Source organism: Hypanus sabinus, chromosome 10 (assembly GCF_030144855.1).
Source record: "Hypanus sabinus isolate sHypSab1 chromosome 10, sHypSab1.hap1, whole genome shotgun sequence".
Classification (NCBI taxonomy): Eukaryota; Metazoa; Chordata; class Chondrichthyes; order Myliobatiformes; family Dasyatidae; genus Hypanus; species Hypanus sabinus.
In genome coordinates this window covers 41,436,236-41,456,297 of record NC_082715.1, presented here as the reverse complement: position 1 = coordinate 41,456,297, position 20,062 = coordinate 41,436,236, and the positions used below count along the sequence as shown (strand labels likewise).

General features: G+C 44.4%; 1 protein-coding gene across 1 annotated transcript in view; it reads right to left on the bottom strand.

The window, feature by feature from the left end:
* The window catches only part of drc1 (dynein regulatory complex subunit 1 homolog (Chlamydomonas)), an 89,121-nt gene extending 71,105 nt beyond the window's left edge, over window positions 1-18,016 (bottom strand). The window contains exons 1-3 of the mRNA XM_059981750.1: window positions 17,811-18,016; window positions 17,295-17,385; window positions 8,030-8,142 (exon numbers count right to left, since the gene is read on the bottom strand). Of these exons, the coding sequence (XP_059837733.1) occupies window positions 8,030-8,142; window positions 17,295-17,385; window positions 17,811-17,926 (320 nt within the window). The 5' untranslated portion in view covers window positions 17,927-18,016. The remainder of the gene's footprint in view (window positions 1-8,029; window positions 8,143-17,294; window positions 17,386-17,810) is intronic.
* Window positions 18,017-20,062: the final 2,046 nt, after the last annotated feature.

Genomic DNA, 20,062 nt, shown 5'->3' with positions numbered 1-20,062 from the left:
CTCCAAACAGCTCAGGACCCTCCGAACTCCTCGACTCTCCAAACAGCTCAGGACCCTCCGAGTGGTCAACCAAGCACATCTAGCTTCAACCCCCCCCTCCTCGGAGAATCTCCCGGCCTCGGACCCCCCTTTGGGGTCCGATCCTCGCCCAGCTTAGAGCATTGCGTCCTCTCTCTCGACCCCCTCGCGCCGATCTGCCCAAAAGCCCGTCAACAAAAGCTTACAGACTCAGAAGAAAGAAAATTAATCCCCATTTGGTTTACAAAGGAATACCATTCTCGTTATCAGTAAATTAGCATTCCTGCTAGTTAACAAAAAGAAGAAACCCTCTTTACATATAGCCTTTACTGCATCCAGTGCTCCCAGCCATTACTTAATATCACATGAAGTGAATTAACTCAGCTGAAGATTGGCTTCTACGGTGGTGGAAACCACTATGCAACACCACCTTGGCACTTCAAACAAAACATGACTACAAATGGTTGCCTTCCCTTTAGCATGCCCACACTATTACCATTGTGATTGTTCATGGTGAATCCTCCTCTGTCAGCTATTTGATTGTCAACACCATTCACAAAGCAGATACAGGAAGACTGCAAATTCTGACCTGAGCCATTGGTTCTGACTCCACTTAGCTCTGCCACTTCGTGTTGTTTTTTGCTACTTAGCACACATGTAGTTCTGTTGCAGCTTCATGCCATCACATTTCATATTAGTTTAGATACTCCTGGTACGTCTCCAGTCATGCTCCTGTCCACATCCTCAACAGGTTTGAATTCCTCACTTGATAGTGTAACCCACCTGGCTTGCCGCTCACGTTTGTCTAAGGGAATCAGCTTTTGGCCCCGCCAAACAGGGTATTCAAGTTTGGGTGGATGATGTGAAATGTATTCCCGTCACAAACCCACAATGCAAAATATCAGACAGTACACCATTTACAATCAAGTGATAAACTTTATGAATCTTAATTCAAATATAAGATTAGTATGAAAAAAACAAAAAGGGCCCACAGTTAAAGTCTCAAAATACGTTGGAGCTCACGCAGCAGGCATTCTTCCACGAACGACCTCAGCCCGAAACATCGCTGATCCTCGGACTCTCGGATTCCAATACACGCCATCCAGTGGTCTATCAGCGTGCTCCGCACGTGTCCTTCCTCTTCACTCTCTTCAACCGAACAACCCGCAAAAACCCCAGTTCCCAGACAAACCAGAAAGAATAACACTTCTCCCATTGGATAGCCCTGAATACCAAAGCCCCGTTATCTCCAGTCATAACCCAAACATTGCAGCTACAGGGAAACCATTACCTCAGCAGTTAACATTACAGAGAAGCCATCACATTCTCCCCCACCCCCCCCCCCCCACCGAATTCAGTCACGCCCTCATGATGTTGAGATAGTTCGCCAACCCTCCTGCAAAACACAAAGTCCAATCCAGGTGTAAAAAGCAGTGACGTAGTTCCCCAAACAGTAGAGATCAAACCCTGTTCCCCAGGCACTAAATAGGCCAACCTATCCAGTAGGTTCCTAATTTTCTGGTACCTCGGCACCTCCTCATCGGACTCCTCAGGTTCAGACGCTACTGGGGATACTTTGTGTCTGCTTAGTGAAACCCCCCATGGTCTATCACGCAAAACCCCCTACAACTCAGAGCCCTCTGTTTCGTGTCCAAACCCTGGCTCCTCTCCTTCAGGGTCCTTCTGTACACCAAGCTGCCTACCAATAACCCCCCTAACCTCACCTGACTCAGTGGGAGAAGGCCCAGGATCTCATCCTCAATCAATGGGGAGTTAGTGAAAGGCAGCATGTATCACACATCCAGGTCCTCATCCTCCAAATCAATATCCCTCTCAGGGGTGGGCCCCGACCCAGCCTCTCCCGCTGGGGGCCCTGCAGTCGCCCCTCATTTCCACAGAGTCTTCTTACGAGGTGTAGACTCCCAACTGGGTTCTGGTCTAACTGCACCTCTTGTCCCAGGGGCAACAAGTGGTTCCAATGAAGAATTTTGACAGGCCCATTCCCCACCTCTGGTTTCACCCAGAATACTGGTAAGTTTGGCATCTGACTCTCCACCACATAGGGTGTGGCCACCCAGAGTCAGCCAATTTGTGCTTTCCAGGTATCTTCAGATTCCTTATGAGGACTCGATCTCCTGGCAGGAGTTGGGAGAATCTCACCTTCTGATCAGACCTCCTCTTATTTCCACGATTCTGCTTGGCAGCCGTAACACCAGCCAATTCATAAGCCCTATTCAGCTCTCTCCTCATATCAGACACATACTTCAGAAAAGGCTTCGGTGGTAAGTCAGCTCGTCAGTCCCAAAACAAAGGTCAATAGGCAACCGTGCCTCTCGCCCAAACATTAGATAATATGGCGAGTACCCAGCAGCTTAATTTTGTGTACAGTTGTAACAATCAACCAGGTGCCCAGTATGTTGACTCCACCGGCTCTTCTTGCTGATCTCCAGAGTCCTAAGCATGTCTAGCAAGGTCCGATTAAACCTCTCGGGCTGGGGATCGCCCTGCAGGTGATAGGGCGTGGTCCTCAATTTCAAGCATGCCCAGCAACTCACAGATGAGTCTGTTCTCGAAGTCTAGTCCCTGGTCACTATGTATCCACCTGGGAAGGCCATAATAAGCAAAATACTTCTCCCATAACACCTTTGCCATTGTAGTCACCCACTGGTCCTTGGTAAGAAAAGCCTGAACATAACTGATGTAGTGGTCCATGATGACTAAGACATTCGCCGTGTTGCTGGCGTCGGGTTCTATGGACAGGAAATCCATACACACCAGGTCCAGGGGCCCTGCACTCTGCAAGTGGGACAAGGGAGCTGCCCAAGTAGGCAGCAAATGCACGACTTGCAATAGTCTTCAACCTCCGACTTCATTTGGGGCCAGTAAAACTGGTCTTTGAGCAATCCATAGGTCTTTTCCACCCCCAAATATCCAGCATCCTCATGAAGTGCCTCAACTCAATCCTCCGATACTTCTCGGGCAGAACCAGCTGGAAACGCTGGGATCGGTCTGGGGGTGACGTGACCCGGTATAAGATCAGCTTCTTCAACTCCAAGGCCATTCTTTCAGTAATGGAGGCACCAAAGAGTTTTCACCTTCTCCACCTGAGCCATGTCCCCCTTTTCAACCGTGTACCAAATAGTGCCAATGCCTGGATCATCTCGCTGAGCCGCTGCCACTTCCTCAGAACTCAAGTCCAGCAGCTGCTTGGTCTTCAGAGCAGTCAGGTTACAGTAAACTTGGGTATGGCATCATCAGAAGCCCCCGACTGATCCATGGTTCGACCCAGCCTCTCTTTTTCCTTGGCCTTCACGGTGATAGCAAACTGACACATGACCTTCACCCTAGGGGCACAAACACACTCCCACTCATCATCCCTCTCCAGTCCCTCATGCATCTGTCAGGACAAACCATCCGCATCGATGTTAAGGCTCCCCCGCCGGTACTTCAGGCTGAAGTCATAGGCAGACAATGCTGGCAACCACCTGGCCTGTGGCATTCAGTTTTGCTGAGGTCAAGATGTAAGTTAGGCTGCCCCCTAAACCCTCTCAGCTGGCATCTGCGCATAGTATATACGGCAATCGGCGGTCCACAAAAGTCAGCACCGGTGCCTGGGTCAGCAACTCTTTTAGCAACTGAAAAGCCTCCTCACATTCTGCATCCCACCTCTGTCCAAAGGGCTCAGACGGGTTTAGATATTCTCCAACCTCCTGTCCTTTTTTCCTTTCCCTTTCTACCCCAAGGGAGGGTAACCACAAACAGCTGATTCAAGGGGTGACTCACTTCGGCATAGCCCCTCACAAATCTCCGATAATAACCACAGAACCCCAGGAACAACTGCAGAACGCTGACAGTCTTGGGCCTCGGCCAAGTGGTCACTGCTTCTATCTTAACCAGGTCTGTAGCCACTCCATTCCACAAGATTATATGCCCAACATAGCTGACAGATGTTTTGCAGAACTTGCACTTGTCCAGGGAAAGTTTTAACCCTTCATCCTTCAGATGGCTTAGCACCTTCAGTAGTCTCGCTTCGTGTTCTTCCAAGGTGGATCCAAATACTATCAGATCATCCAAATGTACCAATACTTCGAGCAAGTTCATATCCCACACTGTCTTCTCCGTGACCCTCTGGAAGGTGGCAGGGGCTCCCGATATGCCCTGGCTCATCCTTTTGAACTGGAAGAATCCCAGGGGACATATAAATGCCATCTTCTCTTTATCGACCTCACTCATTGGGATCAGGTAATATCCACTCCTCAAGTCCAGCACACTAAACCACCTCACACCACTCAGGTAGGCCAGCATGACATCGATCCTCGGGATCGTGTACTGGTCAGGGACAGTGTGCCTATTCAGAGTCCTATAGTCCACACACATGCATACCTTCCCTTTCTTCTTCCAGGCCACTGCTATTGGGGACACATAGGGGCTTCAGGACTCAGTGATGATCCCAGCTTCCTTCAACTTACACAAATGCTGCTGCACGTCTTCCACGTCCCTGTGACCTTTCTCTAAATAGGGTGCCCTCAGTCACCCGAATAATGTAACAAGTACTCACATCAAACTCACCAATGGAAAAGACACCTTCCAGCTTCAACAACTTTTCCACCAGCCTCCTTTTCCAGCCCGGTGGCACAGGAGAGTCCCCGAAGTTAAAAGCCTCAGCAGTCAGCTTTTCCCTTTTTTTCCCCAATAGTTTCTCCCCAGCTGGCCTCACAGGGGTGCTAAACATCACTGTGGCCAGGAACAAATGCGCCGGGGCATCCCTCTCTTAAAGGTGACCTCTCTCTTTGTAGTGGTCCTGACAATCACAGCCATCCTGCTCACCTGTACAACCGAGGGCCTCTGCAACTCGAGTCTCACCAGCACCCCAGCTGGAAACCGTGACTCCCTCTTGAGGTCTTTTGGAGCATCCACTAAGAGGGCTTTGCCCTCAGGCACTCTGGGAAATCTGGGTGTCCCCATCACTCTCGCTACTTCCCCAGGCCATATCACTTTGGGCTTCAACTGGATGCACCACTCGTTTAAATTTGGTATCCAGCCTACTGCAGCCACACACTTCCTCAAACGCAGCTCAAACACTGGGTGCACAGACACTGTCCCCAAAAAGCTCTCACCCCCACTTGCCCTTGCAGGCCCCCATGTGCCTCCGTACCAGAGGGGTGCTGGTCCCCACCAGAATGGAAACACTGCCCGTCTCAACCGGATCCAGACAAACCAGCACTAATATATCAAGAACCTCAAACACTCCCACATCGTCCTCCAAAAACTCCAACTTCACTGACAAATAACCATTGAATGGATACTCACCAGCACTGACACCCCAAATCTCCAGCGCATTCAATGGGGTCAAGGGCAAATGCTTCAGATACTGGTTGAACGAACAGTACAGTAACGTAACCTATGACCCGTTGTCCAGGATGATTTTAGCATAGATTCCCTCTATCCAAAGCCACATGCTGGAGCAGGGTCCCACTAAGCCTTCTGGAATAGGGTCTTTTGCTTTCAGGGGTTCCTTGGTACATTGCTGGGAACATGTTCCCCTAGAGACACCAGACTGTTCCCTCACTGGGCCTCCTCTAAGTTTCCCGACACCTCTCCCTGCTTGGATACCCGTGAGCTCGCTCTCCGAGGGTCTTCCTGCCCCTTACATTCCCACTGGAAGTGTCCCTTTGCCCTACAGTTATAGCACATGCTACCAGCCGCCCCTCTTCTCACAGAACCCCGGCCACCCGCAGCCCTCTGCGTAGTCCACCTACCAGTCCTATCATACAGAGGGTCCACCCCCGCTGTTAACACCTGGGACATCTCAGATCTCAGCTCTGCCACCATCTCCTTTACCATTCCCCAGGTTGGGCGGCCCCAGTCACTTCACCACAAGGGGCTACTACTGAGGACTGCACTCTGCTAACAGAGTCCTTTCGCGGCCCCAACGTGTTCGCCTCCTCCCGCACCTCTCTGATCAGCTAAACGAACAAGGGGGGGCAGGGGTCGCATTTTACAGGACTGCTGGCAACTTCAAGCAATCCTGGGCCTGGGCACCCCTATTTACCTGGTCCATCCTTAGCTGATCCACTTCAGTCGCCTGAATGAACACCACCCCCCCCCCCCCCCCGGCACCACAGACAATTTAGCCGACTCTCTAGCTGAAAAAGGTACGCAGTGAGCTTCTCACCCTTCTCCTGACGCATGTTTTGAACACCCCCCCCCCCCCCATGAGCTCCCAGTCAGACCAAAAGCGCCTTCCAAATCATCCAAATACACAAGGGAGGCAGAGGGCTGGTTAACGTTCACACCTCTTACTACCTCAGCAACCAACCCCCTCAAACTTTCAACCAATCTCTGCTTTTCATCATCAGAGCACTGCCACTCACCTAACAACTGAGATGTCTGCTCCACACATGTCTCATACTCCTCCTCCCCCTCAAGGGAGGACGTTATTCCAGCAAAAATTCTTAGCTTCTGGTGGGGGTCCGCTGCCTTACTTACCAAGGAGTTAATGGCGGATGTCAACTCAGAACTCTCACCCTTTACTGGGAGACGGGAACTAATCAAACTTTGCAAATCTGACCACTCTTTTCCCTCATCCCTCAGAAACGATAGAACCTGTTCTCTAAAATCTCCGCCTTCAAATGCTTGCAATTCAGCTCATGCCACAGCCCGCTGATTTCCGTTTTGCGCCTCCCTGACAATATGAACACGCCATGGTCCCGCCTCCCCTGGGTCACCAATAGACTCCAGCAGTCCCACTGCCATGATATCAGCGCTAGTCTGACACAAGGTCTGAGCTCGCCATTTTATCAAACTTTCGCGCTACAATTTCAACCTTGCCAACAGCTTTAGCTATACTCAAATATCAAATTAGCAATTCATCCGGGGTGCAAATATCCACACCACTCAACACGCACGCATGCTGGTGCACACCAGCATTCGACCCCAGCAGCATCCATATCAGCAGGGCGATCACACAGCATCCAACAGAATCAAATCCAGGACGTAGCCCCACAAATGTAACCCACCAGGCTTGCCGCTCACGTTTGTCTAAGGGAATCAGCTTTTGGCCCCGCCAAACAGGGTATTCAAGTTTGGGTGGATGATGTGAAATGTATTCCCGTCACAAACCCACAATGCAAATTATCAGACAGTACAACATATACAATCAAATGATAAACTTTATGAATCCTAATTCAGATATAGGGTTAGTATGAAAATAAACAAAAAATAAAAGAGCCCACAGTTAAAGTGTCAAAATACGTTGGAATTCACGCAGCAGGCACTCCTCCATGAACAACCTCAGCCGATAAGTCGCCGACCCTCGGACTCCAGTATACGCCGTCCAGTGGTCTACCTGCGCTCTCCACATGCGTCCTTCTTCTTCACTCTCCTCGACCAAACAACCCACAAAAACCCCAGTTCCTAGACACACCAGAAAGAATAACATTTCTCCCATTGGATAGCCCTGAATACCAAAGTCCCATTATCTCTAGTCATAACTCAAACCTCACGGCTACAGAGAAACCATTACTTCAGCAGTTAACATTACAGAGAAGCCATTATAATAGTAGTAGCAGAGCAAGTAATATGCTAAGGTAAGATACAAGTTACAGGCTGTGACAGTGCACACTGTAGTTCCTGCTACTGGTGTACAGTTTTTCATGGATTCCTGGTTTCAAGACACCAGATTTTTCCATTTTGCACAACTGCATACATATTGGATGGTGCCCTCTCTCTGGGTCATGGACTCAACATATGACAAAGTCATTTCATGCTAAACCCATCTTCACACATTAATCCAATGTTATAAGTTACATTCAGGAATGTAACAGAGTAATTGTGAAAGAAATTGAAAAATATAGTTAAACACTGCATAATTGTGCTGCTAATGGCAGAAATTGTACTTGCTGTTAATGCACCAGAGTGACACTGCATATCTGGAGTGACTGAAAATCAGGTCAAGTTTACATGGGAATCTGGAAAATTTCTCCTTTGGGCACAGCTACTATTCACTCACCTTTGCTTCAGTGCTTCTCTCTGTGCATTTCTCCTGTGCACCTCCCTTGAGTCTTCAGCAACTTGTACATTTGTGACAAATGACATGCCATCTCTTTGTAGCTTTGTCAGTCTCTAAAAGAATTAACAAAACAGACTTACTGCACCTCATGCTGTTCCTCAGTTCATTGAAAGAAACGTTTCATTTTTATTAGCAAACATCACAATGAGCTTCTTTATACAGGATAGAGGTAGTACAATGGTGGAGGAGAGAGAAATTAAAATAGACGTTAAAGAATGCCAACTGCACAATTTGATATTTCTGTTTTAGTCTTTGCTCCCTCTTAACTGAATATATCCTTAATAGAATTTAATTAAATTACAAGCTTGGTATGGGTGCCTTGCATGTCAAATACCTTACTGTCAGTGAAACTTTGAAAGAGAATAAACAGATTAACAAGCCATTCAAACCAAACGATCTGTTTCACATTTGCACCTCAAGATCCTTCCTACACCTAGTACAATATCTGCCTATCCTTTATACCTGTCTCCCTCACACATTTAACTACATCTCCATATTAGTGCAAATTCCACAAACCAAACGTTCAAAGTCATTACAGCACATGTCTATGCCCACCATACAAACAAAAGTACCGATCTGATTTACCAGCATTTCATCCAGAGCCACATTTATGCCTTATCAATTCAAGTGTTTCTCAAGATAATTCTCACATGTTGTGAATACATCTGCCTCCACTTTCCCTCTGACAGCGAGTTGCAGATTCCAACCACTCTGAGTAAAAGTGATTCTTCCTCAGATTCCCACAATGCATTTCCTGCCCTTTTACTTAAGCATATGCCCTGCAGTTTGAGACACCTCCACTTTGAGGTAAACCTTCTCATGGTCCATACTATGTATGCCTCCCAACAGGAACCAAACCCTGCAGCTGCTTACCTTTTCTTTTAGAATGTTCTTCAGCTATTTAGTGGTGTCCTTAACCTAGCAAGGGGGAAGCTCACCATTTCGAATTCACATTTATGGCTGCAAAAGCATCTATCTATACTTCACTATCTGGTCTCCTCAGTGTCTTGACCCTTTTCCCTTGTGCAACTAAACTAGATCCTGGATCTGGCTGGATGCCTCAGAAACATTCAGCTCCACCATTTTCCCAAATCATACCGTGATTTTGGAGTGAGCTGCACTTTGAGGTTTCTCTGACAACTTGCCTCTTTCTCCCTTCCTCTGGTGGCCAGTTATTTCTCTCTTCATCACCTTTCCTTAAATTTTTGGCATGGACTAGAAGGGCTGAGATGGCCTGTTTCCACGCTGTAATTGTTATATGGTTATTATAGAGTGACCATTTCTGAAAACATGCACACTGCAAAACTTCAATCCTCACTGATGCATTGTAGTGTCAACCAGGCTGTGCTCAAGCTGGCCAGACTGGAGGTGCTTCAGACAAATGTGGACACCCAAACCACAAGGAGCAAGCACTTCAGAAGTCCACGTGTTAAGTCACAAAACACTAAGGATAGAGCATTCTTTTTACATAATCCAATCTTTGTTCCTACATCATCTTTGAACCGCAATAGTGAAAATGGTTACCAACCACCTATCTGGCACAAATGTCACACTGTTCAACCAAAGGATAATAGTGATTTCTCAGGGACTGCCCTCACAGAGTCCCTTCACTATCAAATCCCTCAGTGACACCTCGGTACTCTAAACTGTCGTAATAACAGGCTTTAGTTCCTCTGCCTCATTTTTATTTTAAAAGAACTTAAACAAAACCGGCCAAGGCAAGTGAAACTAACTAACCTCCACTGAAAACTTGATGACCATTGTCATTGTAAAACTATTTACTTCATCTGAAATTGCAAACTTCAAAATAAAAACATATGTAAAAGCTACTTGTTCTCATTACTAAGAATAAAATTAAAATGAAATGCACACTTATTCCATAGGAGAACACTGCAGTACAAGAGCCATTCATTGAAAAATCTTTGTGGTTGCTTTAGCCTCTCGTTGAAAAGTAACTCAAACATTAGTCCAGTTGAAATTAATTCTAATTGTAAATTTCTGAAATTAGGTCACCTCAAGATACCTTGTTTACCTCTGCAGCTGGTAAGGTCAAACTGAAAACCGCACCCACAAGGATTATTAACACAAAATAATCACAATTACAGAAACTTTTCCGTCACTTATCACAGCCAGCACTCTGCAACTACTGCACTCCAAAGATCATTGTGAAAATACTTAAAATCTGCCCCGATTTTAACTAAACACCCTATATTTATTTCACAGGTGAGCACTTCCTGCAGGCAAGCACTTAAAAGTGAGAAGGACTTCACTAAACAGAGTGAGTCATGAGTCAGCACCCTCCAAGACAAAGAAGGAAACTGTTCCACAGAAGATGAAGACATTCTCAACAGAGGGACTGAGGATTGTTCAGATTTTTATAACTATCAGACCCAAGGAGATCCCACCTTACTCACAAGCCAGGACTTGTCAAACAACGATGTGTTTCCAATTTTGCTGGAAGAAATAGAAGCAACCATAACATCACTAAAGAATGGGAAAGCTGCAGGAATGAGCAACATCCCGGCTGAGCTGATAAAACATGGGGGAGAGACAGAGACAGACATAGTCACCAATATCTGCAACAAAATCTGGCAGACCAGGGAACGGCCAACACGCTGGACAAAATAACTCATCATCACTCTCCCCAGGAAAGGCAACTTACAGCAGTGCCAGAATTATAGAACTACAAGTCTTAACAGTCATGCAAGCAAAGTGATGTTGAAAGTCATCTTGAAACCACAGGTAGAAGAAATAATTGCCAAAGAGCAGATTGGGTTCAGAAGCGAAAGTAGTATAACAGAACAGATATTCAAACTCTGAGTACTAATGTGAGAAATACAAACAATGTCAACAGGACATCTTCATTGTGATCATAGACTTCAAGAAGGCATTTGATAAGGTGTAGCACGATGCACTCCGGGCCACAATGAAGAGATACAACATGGAATAGGAGCTGATCCAAACCATTAAGCAGCTCACACCAAAGTTAGCAGTGCAGTACTTGTTCAAGGCACAGCTGGAGAGTGGTGCCACTCATCAGTTGGAATCCGAACAGGCTGCTTTTCAACATTTTCCTGGAGCAAATAATGACAGATGCCCTGGAAGACCATATCAGCATAGTCAGCATTGGAGGACAGATCATAACCAACCTCAGGTTCACCAGTGATATTGATGGCCTGGCAGGAAGGAAGGATGAACTGGTCTACCCTGTGATAATACATCTACCAGATATGCCATGGAGGTCGCTACAGAGTAAACCAAGCTGATGAGGAACTATGTGGAGCCAATCACGACAAAAATCACAGTCAGTGGACAAGAACTCGAGTCTGTCAAAAAGTTCAAGTATCTTGGTGCCATTAACAACCAAGAACAAAGCCTGAAGTCCTTGCAAGGATAGCCCAAGCAACAGCAACACTGGCTAAATTAAAACCAATCTGGAGGAACAATAACTTTGCTCTCAGATCCAGGTTGAAACTCCTGCATGCACTTGTGTTCTCCATCTTCTTGTAAGCATGCAAATCATGGACTTTGACAGCAGAACAAGAGAAGGAGATGCAGGCAGTAGATACCAAATGCCTTCAGAAGGCTCCTTAGCATCTCCTATACAGACCATGTCTCAAACAATGAACCATCACCCAGCACATGATACACTACAAAAATCTCAAACACGAGGTGTTATGAAGATACCACAGCTCTGAGGGGCCGAAGGAGCGGGAGCAGCCCCCTGCTTTCCGAGAATCGCAAGATCGCTATTAATTCGGGACTCGGAAGTGAGAGACAATGCAACGGCTTTGACCATTTGTTTTTAGAGGCACCTGTGTCACATGCAAGTCCCGGCTACGTGACAACTACCATGAACCTGAACACCCTCGGGCCATGTGGGGGTGGAGATTGCATCCCCCTACTTTGATGGACATCTACAACTCTGCAAGTAAAGATAAAAGCGGACTGCAGGAGGCAGTACCCTAGCGATGCACCAGAGGAACTTGCTCGCTCAACGCTCCCGGGAGAGCTGGAAGCCACTCAACGCCACGTGTGCTCCTAACTCCTTTGCCTGGGGAGCAGGTGGCTGATACTACCGAGAAGGACTTCGAACTAACAACGGGGAAACCAACGCTCCCCTGATTTTAACGGAGTGGTCAAAAAGATACAGGCAAGTCTTCTTTTCGTTCTCACCGATCTCTCTAAGACACGTGAAATCCAACAATTCCTCGAAAGACTTCTGAATGACTCTTTAGATTTCCAATGGACAAAAAAATATTATCCCCTGGACAACAGCCGAGATTAATGATGATTATGACTATATCCGGGCTTTAGATTGCGTATTGGTGATGTGCATTATCTGAATGTTTGCATTAACCTTACTTTTGTGCCCCTTTATAAATAAAAACGTTTGAAAATAGTGACATCAGACTTCAACAGACCTCTCTATCTTTGCTGGTAAGTTATCCAGTTACGGGATACGTAACAGAGAAAATCTGCAGATGCTGGAAATTCAAACAACACACACAAAATGCTGGTGGAACACAGCAGGCCAGGCAGCACCTATAGGAAGAAGGCCCTTTGTTGGGACTAACTGAAAGAAGAGATAGTAAGAGATTTGAAAGTGGGAGGGGAGATCTGAAATGATAGAAGACAGGAGGATGTCATTTTGGATAGAATTCATCCTGCAGTTAGAGAGGGAGAAGTTATAGTCATATGTATCAGTATTACAGAGGAGTAAAGGGAATTACAGAGGTATGAGAGAAAAGCTGGCCAAAATTGATTGGAAGGGAACAGTAGCAGGGAAAAAACAATTGCTGTATTTCTCAGGACAGTTGGACAGGCACACGATAGATACATCCCAAAGATGAAGTAACACACGCACACACACACACAAAATGCAGGAGGGACTCAGTAAGCCAGGCAGCATCTATGGAAAAGAGTACAGCCGATGTTTTGGGCTGTACTCTTTTCCATAGATCCTGCTTGACCTGCTGAGTTCCTCCAGCATTTTGTGCCTACTGCTTGGATTTCTAGCATCTGCAGATTTTTTCTTATTTGCCAAAGATGAAGTAGTATGCTAAAGGCGTAAAGGCAACTATGGCTGGTAAGGGAATTCAAAGACACCATAAAAGCAAAGGAGAGGACATGCAATGTAGTTTTAAAAAAGTGGGAAACTTTTAAAAACAGAAGGCAACTAAAAATAAAGAGAAAAAAAAGCTATAATATGAAGGTGAGTTAGTCAATAACATAAAAGACACCAAAAGTGTTCTCAAATTTTTAGTATAAAGAATAAAAGAGGCGAGAGTTAATATCAGACCGCTGGAAAATGATACTGGAGAGGTAGTAATGAGGCACAAAGGAATTACAGACAAACTGAATAAGTATTTTGCATCTGTCTTCACTATTGAATACTAGCAGTATGCCAGAAATTCAAGTATTAGGAGGCAGAAGTGAGTATTGTTGCTATTACTAAAGAGAAGGTGCTTGGGAAGCTGAAAGGTCTGAAGGTAGAGAAATTGCCTGGACCAGATGGACTGCAAATCAGGGTTCAGAAAGAGGTAGCTGAAGAGATTGAGGAGGCATTAGCAATGATCTTTCAAAACTCACTACATTCTGGGATGGTTCCAGAAGATTGGAAAATTGCAAATGACACTCCACTCTTCAAGACAGGAGAGAAGCAGAAGAAAGAAAGTTATAGGCCAGTTGGCCTGACTTCAGTGGTTGGAAAGATGTTGGAGTTCATTAAGGATGAGGTTTTGGGATACTTGGAGGCACATGTTAAAATAGGCCAAGGAGAGCATGGTTTCCTGAAGGGGAAATCTTGCCTGAACAAACTGTTGAATTCTTTTGAGGAAATAGCAGGCAAGATAGACAACAAAGAATCAGTGAATGTGATTTAGTTGGATTTTCAGAAGGCCTTTGACAAGGTACTGCACGTCAGGTTGATTTACAAGGTAAGAGCCCATGGTATTACATTAGAGAAAATAGTACAGATAGAAAATGTTCTAACTGGCAAAAAGTAAAGAGTAGTAAAAATGGGGCTTTTTCTGGTTGACTGCCAGTGATTAGTAATGTTCTGCAGGAGTCCGAGTCGGGTCCTGTTTCCTCTGAGCTGCGTGACCATGCAGTAACTGAAATTCTCTCAAGCACATAGCCTTTGTTGCCATGCAGGTGGAATCTAGACAAGAGGAGAAAAAGTTTATGAAACATGAATGATATTCTTTGTTGAAATGTATTTCATTAGGCCCTTCATTAATAAATAAAATGTGAATTTTCCATTTTCATTCTTAATATTCATAGCATTTTACAAAAAAAATTAAAGCGGCATGCATTTTTCACATTGTGTAAAGATTTCCTGCTCCAAGCAATGGATGGTCTGCTTAGCTGTACATGAATTTCAGGGAACATTGGTATTGGGACCACTTCTTTTCATGTTATATGTGAATGAGTCAGATGACAGAATTGATGGCTTTGTGGCCAAGTTTACGAAGCAAACAATGTATAGGGAGGGGCGAGTAGCATTGAGGAAGCAGGGAATCTGCAGAAGGACAGGCAGATTGGGAGAATGGGTAAAGAAATAGCAGATGGAATATAGTGTGGAGAAGTTCATGCACTTCGGTGGCATAGATTCTTTTCGAAACGGATAAAATTCAAAAATCAGAAAGTGCAAAAGGATTTGGGTTCTTTTGCAGGGTGCTCTACACATTTACTTGCAGGCTGAGTCAGTGGTAAGGAAGGCAAGGATATCATGCTGCGGTATAAGGCATTAGTCAGACCATACTTCAAGAGTGAAACATTTTTGGGCCTCTTATCTGAAAGATATGCCGGCATTGAAGAGGGTCCAGAGGAGATTTACAAGAATGATTCCAGGAATGTAAGGATTAACCTACGAGCAGCATTTGATGGCTCTGGACCTGTACTCACTGGAGTTTAGAATAATGAGGGATCTCATTGAAGCCTATTGAATATTGAGAAGTCTGTACAGAGTAGACACAAGGAGGATTTTTCCCATAACGGGTGAATCGAGGACCAGAGAGCACAACTTCAGACTGGAGGGACATCCACTTAGAACAGAGATGGGGAGGTACTTCTTTTGCCAGAGGGTGGTGAGAGTGGAATTCATTGCCACAGACAGCTGTGGAGGTTAAGTCATTGAATATATTTAAAGGTGAGTTTGAAAGTCAGAGTATCAAAGGTTAAGGGGAGAAAATAGAATAGGACTGAGAGGGATAATAAATCAGCCATGATGGAATTGTGGAGCATTGATGGGCTGAATGGCCTAATTCTACTCCTATGTCTTAAGGTAATGGAGCTACAGATGCTGCTGCCAACACAGTGATTGAAGTCCTCATCAAAAGTCCAAGATCCAGTTACAGAGGGGTGTTAAGCCCCAACAAAAACAGTTTATCCACCAGATTTATCAGTCAAGATTTCCTCTTCAGCGAACCAGTTGACTTTTGCCTCCAAGTGCTTCCAAGTACCCTGAAACTTCATCCTTAACAAGAGACAATAACATGATGCCAACCACTGAAAATGCAGAAAACTGTCCTACAATTTCCTGTATTTCACCTTCTCCCTTCTCACAGAATGGAGTGTCACTTGCAATTTTCCATTCTATTGGAACCATTCCAGAATCTTATGGATCTTGAAATATGTTTCCACAATCTCTTCAGCTTCCTCTTCTAGAACTTCGGGATACATAATCCGTCAGGTCCAGTCGACTTTTAGTTCCTTAAGCACTGTCTCATTAATAATGGTGACTACACACATTCCTGATCCCTATTACTCTTGAATTTCTGCATACTGCTTGTCTTCCAGAGTGAGAACTGATGCAAAATGCTATTCATCTGCCATTTCTTTGTTCCCCATTACTACCTCTCTAGTCTCATTTTCCTGCAGTCCATTGTGAACGCTTGCCTCTCTTACTCTTTATGTTGATAAAAAGTCATTGGTGGCCTCTTTTATATTATTGGCTAGTTTACCTTCATATTTCATCTTCTCTCACCTAATTTCTTTTTGGTTTTTAAAAGCTTCCCAAATCCTCTAGCTCACCACTAGCTTTTGCTAAAATGTTTGCCCTCTCTTTTGCTTTTATCCCATCTTTGACTTCACTTGTCAGCCACAGTTGCTTTATCCTGTTTTTAGAACACAGCAGCTTTCTGTTGGATGAACCATATCTGTGTCTTCAAATTATTCCCAGAAGCTCCTTCGCTGTGCTGTGGTTATCCTTGCTAATGTCCCGTGTTCAATTTTGATCTGCTCCACTCTCATCCCTCTGTAATTCCTTCTACTCCACTGTAATACCATATAACAATTACAGGCACGGAAACAGCACTTCTAGTCCGTGCCAAACGCTTACGCTCACCTAGTCCCACCTAACTGCACTGAGCACATAACCCTCCATTCCTTTCCTGTCCATATACCTATCCATTTTTTTTTAATGACAAAATCGAACCTGCCTCTACCACTTCTACTGGAAGCTCATTCCACACAGCTACCACTCTCTGAGTAAAGAAGTTCCCCCTTGTGTTACCCCTAAACTTTTGCCCCCTAACTCTCAACTCATGCCCTCTTGTTTGAATCTCCCCTACTCTCAATGGAAAAAGCCTATCCACATCAACTCTATCTATCCCCCTCATAATTTTAAATACCTCTATCAAGTCCCCCCTCAACTTTCTACGCTCCAAAGATTCTACACACCAATATATACGATTTTAGCTTCTCCCTCTCAAACTGAAGGGTGAATTCTATCATATGATCACTGCATCCTAAAAGTTCCTTTACTTAAACTCCTTAATCAAATGTGGTTCACCACACAGCACCCAATCCAGAATAGCCTTTTCCACCAATTGTCTCATCCACAACCTGCTCTTAAAAAATACATCTTTTAGGCATCCTACCAATTCCTCTTCTTGGGTTCTAGAAACAATGTGATTTTCCCAATTTACCTGCTGGAAAAGGCAGATCAATGGTTAAGGTTTTGGGGAAGAAAAAGAGAAAACAAAGATAATTTCATAGAGGATCAGGAGGAGGCCATTACCTCTTGAGCCTATCTGTCTTACACCCATTATCACTTAGTTCTTGTCATTTTCAATAATGTAAAACTACCAACGACCCCGTCTCACCTATGGCAGCATTTGCAGGATCCACATTACAGTACTTCTTCAGAACCTGGAGAGTTAGAGAACCAAGGGCTGCTGAGGAAGAGTGTCAAACTAACCTGGCGCGAATCCAAAACTTGTTTGCAGCTTTTACCAAGTTCTTCTTTGTCATCTCCTCCTTCTTTCACTTCATTTTCACCCCTGGCTTGCCTGGAGTGTCATTTAAAATATCCATTATATCAATTGGTGTTAAAAGCTTAACCTACAAACTAAAGGGGGCAAACAGGGAAGGCAGAAAGGAATAGAAGAATGGCTGAGGGGAAAGTAGGGAATTGGGGAAGTGTGAAGAGGAAATGGGAAGGGGAAACAGATGCCAAAAGAGGGAAGAGGGGAATTAAAAAGAAAATACAAAGGAGGCATGGGAGTAAGGGAGAGAGCATGGTGAAGAGATAGACACACGAGTGAAGAGTGGTCAGATAAACCAGAAATGGCAATGTATGGAACTAGTGAGGAGTGAGGCTCAACGTTTGTTTTTAGATGGAATGTGAGAAACTAGGAGAGGAACTCGGTGGGGGGTGAAACGCAGAGAGAGGGTGGGGGTTGGAATTGAGGTACGTCGGTGTGGCGGCTCTCACCGTCGTTTCTCCTCTTGCCTCTGGGCAATCCGGAGTCGGCGAGCGGCGATCCTCTCTTCAGGGTCTTCAGAGTCCACACTGGGGGCGGGCAAGGGCTCGGCCTTGGAAGAGGCCATGGTATGCCGGGGGCGCGGGGTCTGTGCCGAAGGGAGCAGGATGCGTGTGTGTGCCCGGCCTCCACTCGCCGTGAGTCCGGTTGCTCAGAGACAGCGACACAAATACGGGTGACGTAGGGCGCTCTGCACCGAGCCCCTGGAATGAGGTGCAGGAAACTCTCCGCTTGGGAGGATGAGCAGAGACGGGGGGGGAGGTATTCACAGCGGGTACAGGCAATAAATAATAGCGAGGGATGAAATAGTGAAGAGTTGATTAGTAGAAGCAGAGGGAGTAAATTATGACAAATGAGAAAGTGGAAGTAGAAAACTTTAAAAGACGCAACCTCCAGCTACAGCAGCTGGACACTCTTGATCGCTCCTCACATTTAAAAAGATCTAAACAAGCTCTTTAATTGCCAATAAAGGCTGCGAATTTAGGATTGGTAAAAGGATTTAATATATAGGGGAAAATCGTTGATCGCTAAGCGAGTGAGTTGAAGCACTTGTTTCTGCGCTGTGAGCATGACCTTTCAGCATGTTCGGACTTTATTACAGATTACCGAGAACTCAACTGTAAATAAGGACTTCGAGGAATAGATAAAATATTCCCGTTAATCTACGCTAATATTCGAGGAAACAAGATGACAAATTGTTATCGTTTTCCAATTTTATTCAACTTTCAAGTCATCTTTACAATAAATAAATCGCACTATAGTGCCTTACAAACTACGAGCTACCAGATACCTTGATCAACAGCACACATTCGCTTCTAATCATTGTGTGAAGTGAATATCGTAAACTATATTCTATTGAACCAGTGCCTGATGGCTATTTGCTCTGACTCTGCATATGCATTGTACTGTGCCCAGTCATATGCAGTTTGAAGAACAAGAGACAGCGAAATTGCGATTATCAACTAAATCGATAAGCCATCAGCAGTTGCAAATTTAAAATACTGTATTTCAGAATATTGTGTTATCTCCATGTTTACAAAATGCTAAATTTATTAACCTCATACTGTTCAAGTATATGCTTTTTTGGTATTAAGTTGATCTGTACAGGACAGAGGCCCTTTAAAAATAAATCAAAACCTGAACATCAAATTGGCAACCTTTGAGAGACATACCTTGATGGAACAAATACAATTTTTTTTCCATTTTCAAGACCAAATTTAATTGATTCATAGTGACTGAAGAAAAAAAAATTAGAGAATCTGAAACAAAATTTTGCCCTACTTTTATTGATTGCTTGACACAAAATTATTGTGCTGGAAATTAAGCATCACTGGGTGTCTTCATCTATTACAACAACCTGAATCCAAATAATTTTTTTCTTCTTTCATGCTTGTGCTCATATACAGTTCACAGGTTTGAATTTGTGAAGTCTGATTGCAAACAATTTTATCAAAAATAGAAGACAATATTCTAATGGTATTGGCCTTTAGAGATTACATTAGTATCAGTTACAGTTAAGATATTAATAGCAGTCATTCCTGTACCAGTCATCCCATGACATTTTCCTATTGCTAATGAGGTAGAATGGGATTTGCAAGCCATAAAGGCAACAAGGGATCATTTGGTCTTTCAAGCTATATCTCCATTCAAACATTAAATCACATGAAGTAACAAAATATCTTGGTCTTACTCTAATGGTTCTTAAATTGAAAGAATAAAAATCACCTATCACACAATAAATTAACCATACACACATAACACTGACTATTCATTATACACTTATTTAATTCTCCAGCTGCATTTTAATTTGACAAAAGGCCTCATTAAAATTTTAATTTTTGTAAATAAATCAGCCATATATAGATAGTATACTGCCAACTTAGAACTAAGTTATCATTTTGAAATGCACATGCACTTTCCCAAAGCTGATAGCTTTTTTATCCTGCAGAGCTGTCGATAACTTTACATGGTTGACATCTCTAACAACCGTCTTTAAGAACCAAATTTAGAGGTTAAACAGTACAGAATCTAACATTTAAAATGTAAAGTATTTCATTCAAAGCTACTAACACACAGTTTATAATAAGAGCTCCTGTTTTAGTTAATATGAAGTTTCTGCTTCCAGAAGCCAGAAATGCTTCATCATGAAAGCAGGGACATCTCAAAGGATCCCAAATTAACTGGTGCATTGTATAAGTTATGC